We start from the raw sequence: 5,950 nt of genomic DNA, 5'->3' as shown, positions 1-5,950 counted from the left end.
TCCATCCTATCTTCCCTCCACCGCCACCGCAAGTTGTAACGGAAGCTCTCTCTCTCCCCCTATCTTCCTGGTTCTCTCTCTCGCTCTCTCTCTCCACCTGTCTTTCCGGTTCTCTCTCTCTCTGCCCTGTCTCCACCTTGTCTTCTTGCCACCGCCACTACAAGTTGCAGTTTTAAAAAGTTGAAAATATAAAACAATGGTATACTCTTATGTGTTTCTATTAGGGCCATTTACTAGAACACACCCTACAGTTTTACATATTTACTTAAACCTACCTTATAGTTTTCATTTTACTAAAACATCCTATATATTTTACAACTTATTTACTTAATCAACATTTCATTAAGAAGTGTTTGTTTTGCCATTAGGCCCATGATTTTTTATTCCAAAAATACCCTTAACACTTTTTTATACAGAAAACAAAATTGGCCAAATATAACCAATAAAGTGATTGCTCATGTCTCATTAAAGGCAAAAATGGTATTTTTATTTCTATTTTCTTTTGATTAAATTTATTTAAATGAACATTAGGGTCAACACTGTCATTTTTCATTATCATCTAATGGAAGATTGATTAAATCCATTGCAAATTATAAGTGGTGTTTTAGTAAAATGCTAACAATAGAGTAGATTTTAGTAAATCCATGAAAATACAAGAGTACTTTTAGTAAATGACCCTTTCTATTATTTATCTTTCGCTTAACAAATTTCGTGCATCGCACGGGTCCCTCCTAGTTTATATAATAGCTTTTAATCAAATTCAGATTATTGGATTGGATGAGCTTAAATCCCTATCCAATCCAATTAATAGTCAAATACGTGTTTTAATATTGAAATATCACACTTTTTTGAGTCTACTAACAGTATCGGGAGGGGGTAAAGTTAATAAAGATGAATGAGGCCAAAATAGAAATGGGATATATACATATATATATATATATATATATATATATATATGAAAATCGTGGAAATTCTTATTCTTAAGCTTGTCACTATACGTGTGATCTCATGTGTGGATATTTTATAATTTATGCACATGGAACAATCATCAAATGTATCGTATTCGTATCAATGGACCTCAAAACGCTTAGATAAACCGATAAAAAAAATTAAAAGTTGGTGGTTTTTATAGGTGGTGGGAACTGGTCTTGACTTCTTATACCAGTGTTATGTATATGGTTAGCCCAGCCCAGCAAGGGTATGGGCTTGGATAAGGTTGAGGGCCTCGTGACCTTAGGCTTGGATGGGTTGGGCCAGCCCATATGTAATTTTCTAAAGTTATTGCCTGAGTCTGACTGGCTGAATAAAGCGGCTCTGCCGAGGCTGAATGCAGACTCGCTCCTATAGACTAGAACATGGTTTCCGATTTCTCTCTCCTCCCCTTCCTGTTCAGTAGGTTTTGATGAAAAGAAGAGACACAGATTTACTAGAAAATCGATCAAAGGCAAGTTGCTTTCTACTTAATATCCCAACACTCATTTCTTCTTTTACCGCCATTTTGTCATATTATCAAAGCTTCGCCTTCTGTTCGCCAAGATGTTTAAACCTTAAATTGCTCTTTTTCACATTTTGTTATCTTGGGTCAGTTGCAGAAGCTACATTACTCAGCTGGTTTTGATAGGTTGCATTTTCTAGTTTGGCATTTTGCACATAAGCACTTTTGCATATGATATTCTTGCAAGTCTACATTCTAGAGTAACCATTAACATTGATTATTGTGGCACTCGTTTCTGGTTCTCTCGACATGACATGCTTATCTTTTGTTTGATTAATTGACTGTTAGAAGGTCTCGAGTCTCCAAAACCAAACGGTCAGCCTAACCCGACAAGATCCAGCATTTCTTACAAAGGAACACAATTAATCTGCCTCCATGTCTCAGGTTCATTTTTCCCAGACCAAATTTACTATGGGTCGGCATCAACAGAACATATTTCCCAACCCAAAATGTCCCCACTCTTTGCTACCGCTAGCTCTACGTCATAATTATAACTGTCTGAGTTTTGGCTGTTGACCGGAAATTTCTTTCTTGGCAAATGGCAATTTTGGCAGCATCTCCACTAGACTAATTCGAAGGATGCCAAAGACAAAGACTAACCGTCTCAAATATCCTGATGGGTGGGAGCTAATAGAACCTACTCTGAATGAAATGGAAGCACGAATGCGAGAAGGTTAGATCTACCACCACTACATGGTAGAGTTGATTCTGTAGAAGCTATGAATAGCTTCAATTTTCTTTTGGCATATATAATCAGTTGTCTTAAAAGCTTTTACATTCTAAAGTATGTTTTACATTGATAAACAGCTGAAACAAATCCACATGATGGGAAAAGAAAATGTGAGGCGCTATGGCCAATTTTTAGAATAGCCCATCAAAGAAGCCGATGCATATTTGATCTTTTTCATGTCAGGAGAGAAATTTCTAGGGAGTTGTATGAGTTTTGCTTGGACCAAGGCTATGCTGACCGCAATTTAATTGCCAAATGGAAAAAGGTCAGTGTTGATATCTATTATGCAAGGAACAGAATGACGGGACATCTTTGTGTGGAAGAATCTTTGCTTGCATAATGACATTCTTTCAGTTTCAGCCTTAATTAACATATGCTACCAAGTATTAGGACTGGACTTCCTTTTAATTCTTGACGCCATAGGTACCATAGTATATATGTATATCACATAGATTAAATTTGTGTATAATTCAGCCCCAAAGGGTCATTACCCATTTATGGTCCTGGCTAGCAGCTGCATGCGGTCGTAGGAGGGGTAGACTGGATATGGACCTAACTTTTGACTTTTTCTTTGCACAGAGTGGTCACAACCCAAGGTTTTACCCTTGCACCAATAATAAAAATTTGTCTAAAAATTCAGTCAAATAAATGTGGTATGGTAAAAGGATTGGCTAGAGATGAATATGTGTTTAATTACAAAATATGGAATGAAAGTCTTACCATATATTTTATATAAATGTATGTAAGTCCATTGAAAGAGGGTGGGCCTTGGCACAACAGTTGGATTGCTCAATTGCGACTTGGGTGACCAGGATTCAAATCTTGGAAACAGCCTCTCTGTATGTGCAGAGTTAAGGCTACATACATCTGTCCCTCCCCAGTCCCCGCATTGGTGGGGGCCTCATGCATTGGGCTGCCTTTATGTAAATCCATTAAAAATATGTAAATGTATAAATTTAAGTATATTTAAATATTTGGAATATATATTAAATGTTAAACTATCCTGAACTTTTGTCGCATTTTTGAAAATATACATTACTTGAGTACAGTGTATGCCAGATGTGCTGATGCCTCTGAAGTATATGCCTTAGGTCCATGAGCTGCCTCATTTGCCTTTTGCATGAGATCTGCTAGAAGCGTATGCCTCATGCACACCTCATACGAAAAAGGGAAAAAGAAAGAAAAAGGAAAGAAAGAAGAGGAAAGGAAAGCTGGGAAGGGAAAGAAAGAAAGAGAAGAAAGATAAGAAAAAAGAAAAAAAAAGGTAAGGAAAGAAAGTTTGGGAGAAAGAAAGAGAAGAAAAAAAAAAGAAAAAAGAAAGAAAAGAAAAGGAAAGGGAAAGGAAAGAAAGTTTGGGCCAGGGGCTCCGCCCCTAGACTTCCCACCTCCCTCCCCCCCCCTTCAGCTAATGTTATGCATCTTCATTCTTCTTAATACAAGACATCTTTCATAAAAAAAAAAAAAAAGAAAAAAAGAAAAAACCCAATAAGATCCTCCTTCTTCCTCCTCATACCCCTCCTCTCAAGGAGGCTTATGCCTCTTACATTTTGAACCATGCTTCACGCTTCTAGGCAGTGAAATGCTTCATATAACACCTGCACATTTTAAAACATTGCTTGTATATATTTTGGTTTTCATTCTGTTAATTCATCAAAAAAATATAATATGATTTTTATGAAAAATCACTTATTTTTTGTATCTTTGAAAAGTATTACATTCAATATGGTTTTGTTTAAAAATAAAAAATATGTATAATATGCATATTATATATAGTCTCTATAGTATCTGAGTCAGCTTACCCGTAATGTCTATTAGATGCAAAATCTATCTCTTTGATATATAATACAAAGCATTTACCATTTCTCAAGGGAAAAAGAATGTGTAAGAATGTTAGGAGCAAAATTTTGTTACTTAATACCTGAAATAGTGGCATCAACACAGGGTATACGAAGGATGTAGCCTTTTGTTTCTGTAAATGTAGTAGCTTGCATCTTGAAAATTGAGTGTATTCTTTGATGGCCAGAAAAATAGTGTGGGTGGTCCATGAATTCCCTTCAACTTTGGATTCTTGGGATTATTTTCAAAATTTGAAAAAGATCCTAATCTGGGATTTTATGGATATAGGTCTCAAGCACCTTGGACATGAATTCCAATGGTGGGGGTCGGATGGATGTCTCACTTCTGTCCCCACTAAAATAGAAGTCCTCATCTAATTCTGGTGGATATAACAAAATATCTGCCATACTTCTGAAGTTCCTTGAAATCAACTTTCATTGGCTGATGCCTATTATTCCAATTTTCATTTGAAGCCGGCAGATCCATTAACTTTAAACAATTTAAAACACAATAATGATAGAGAAGTCTTAGAAAAAAGTATTTTGAGTTTGGCAATTCCTTGTTTTAGAACTGATTTAGTTGTCATTTAGGAGGGCTTTCATGCTTGAATCGACTTTTTCCATGACATGGTTTTCATGCTGCGCTAAAACTATAATATCAAATACTTAGATATATATTGTTGTGGCCCCACCTTGAATTAGATGAAGTGATATTGTGGTGGGGCCACAACAATACATTGAAGGCCAGGATTATGCCCTGTGCTAAGACCATGTCATAGCAGAAGTGAAATCTTCATGCTATGGCTTTTGGCTTTGCAAGGTGAGGTCCATCTGGAAATTTTATAAGCAATGTTTGGTATAAAGGAAAAAAAATAAAAATCTAGAGAGCTAGACATCGTACAGCCATTTGTGCAGCTCTGTGTTGAAGTCTCTGTCTCTTCCAGTTGCATCTTCTTCAAAGCAGCTACTCATTAAATACTACTACAACCAATTTCTGTCTTTGCATGATTTGGTAACGAATTTCTTTTACAAACTTTGTTTTTTAACATGATTGTGATCTTGCAGGCTGGTTATGAACGACTTTGCTGTTTACATTGCATACAAACTCGTGATCACAACTTTGGCACCACATGTGTGTGCCGTGTTCCCCAACATCTGAGGGAGGAAAAGGTCATTGAATGCATTCACTGTGGCTGTAGGGGATGCGCTAGTGGAGACTAATCTTAGCATGTTAATATTTGGCATATTCCATATTTGAAGTCTCTAGTTTTCAGATATCAAACTTGGATGAACTTGTTAATTATTGTATTTCAGAGCTGGAGTGAATGTCAAGAACAATGGATCTTAGACTCATCCGATGTAAGAATCATCTTCCCTTTTTTATGGTATAGAAAATTTGAGCTTTTCAGACTCCTGTCTTGAGATGGATGAAGAAAGCACTATCTACATTCTCATTTGTCTAGTAATAGAATCATAGATCATTTATGTTGAATTAAAAGAATATTTTTGGTAATGTTTTCACTGTATTTTTATGTACCTTATACAACTATAATGTTTTAATTTTATGCATTGTTATGTTACCTAAACTTGCTAGATGCATTGTCTATAAGACTATAGCCCTATTGAACATGGGAAAAACCAGGGGGTAATGATCCCCTGAATTTTTTATTTTTGTCTTAGTTATGGTGACCTCTCTGCCAAATAATAAAATTTGCATTACCAAAGGAAAATTCATGTCATCTTTATGTGTGTGTGTGTAGACAGATAGACAGATAGATGATAGATCACAGGTTACATGATAGAATTTTACGAGGAGCTATGGACTCATAATTTGCATCTTGGTCCCCCACCCCAACTTACTCAGTTTTGCATGTTTAGATTGTCATGACT

The 5,950-nt window shown here is 36.0% G+C and overlaps 1 protein-coding gene across 2 annotated transcripts; it reads left to right on the top strand.

Annotated features, from left to right (window-relative positions):
- The first annotated feature begins 1,187 nt into the window (after window positions 1-1,187).
- LOC148876194 (protein BUD31 homolog 2-like) lies at window positions 1,188-5,468 on the top strand. Of its 2 annotated transcripts, XM_088976798.1 has the most exons (5): window positions 1,323-1,444; window positions 1,787-1,879; window positions 2,050-2,168; window positions 2,303-2,490; window positions 5,126-5,468. In XM_088976798.1, exons 3-5 carry the CDS (start codon window positions 2,075-2,077, stop codon window positions 5,279-5,281), a joined length of 438 nt encoding a protein of 145 aa, XP_088832924.1. In that variant the 5' UTR covers window positions 1,323-1,444; window positions 1,787-1,879; window positions 2,050-2,074; the 3' UTR covers window positions 5,282-5,468. The 2 variants fall into 2 exon arrangements, with proteins under 2 accessions (XP_088832854.1, XP_088832924.1); XM_088976728.1 differs by lacking the exon at window positions 1,787-1,879 and having other exon boundaries at window positions 1,188-1,444.
- Window positions 5,469-5,950: the final 482 nt, after the last annotated feature.

The sequence above is a fragment of the Nelumbo lutea genome, chromosome 1 (genome assembly GCF_056320005.1).
Source record: "Nelumbo lutea isolate HS-2025 chromosome 1, American lotus-T2T, whole genome shotgun sequence".
NCBI lineage: Eukaryota > Viridiplantae > Streptophyta > Magnoliopsida > Proteales > Nelumbonaceae > Nelumbo > Nelumbo lutea.
Note: the sequence above shows the minus strand (reverse complement) of the source record. Positions and strands in the feature narration are given on the sequence as shown.

Coding starts and splice junctions, on each gene's coding strand:
- LOC148876194 (XM_088976728.1), top strand. CDS start 2,075: ATGCCAAAGACAAAGACTAACCGTCTCAAATATCCTGATGGGTGGGAG. Junction 2,169..2,302: donor GGAAGCACGAATGCGAGAAG/GTTAGATCTACC, acceptor ATTGATAAACAG/CTGAAACAAATCCACATGAT. Junction 2,491..5,125: donor TAATTGCCAAATGGAAAAAG/GTCAGTGTTGAT, acceptor GTGATCTTGCAG/GCTGGTTATGAACGACTTTG.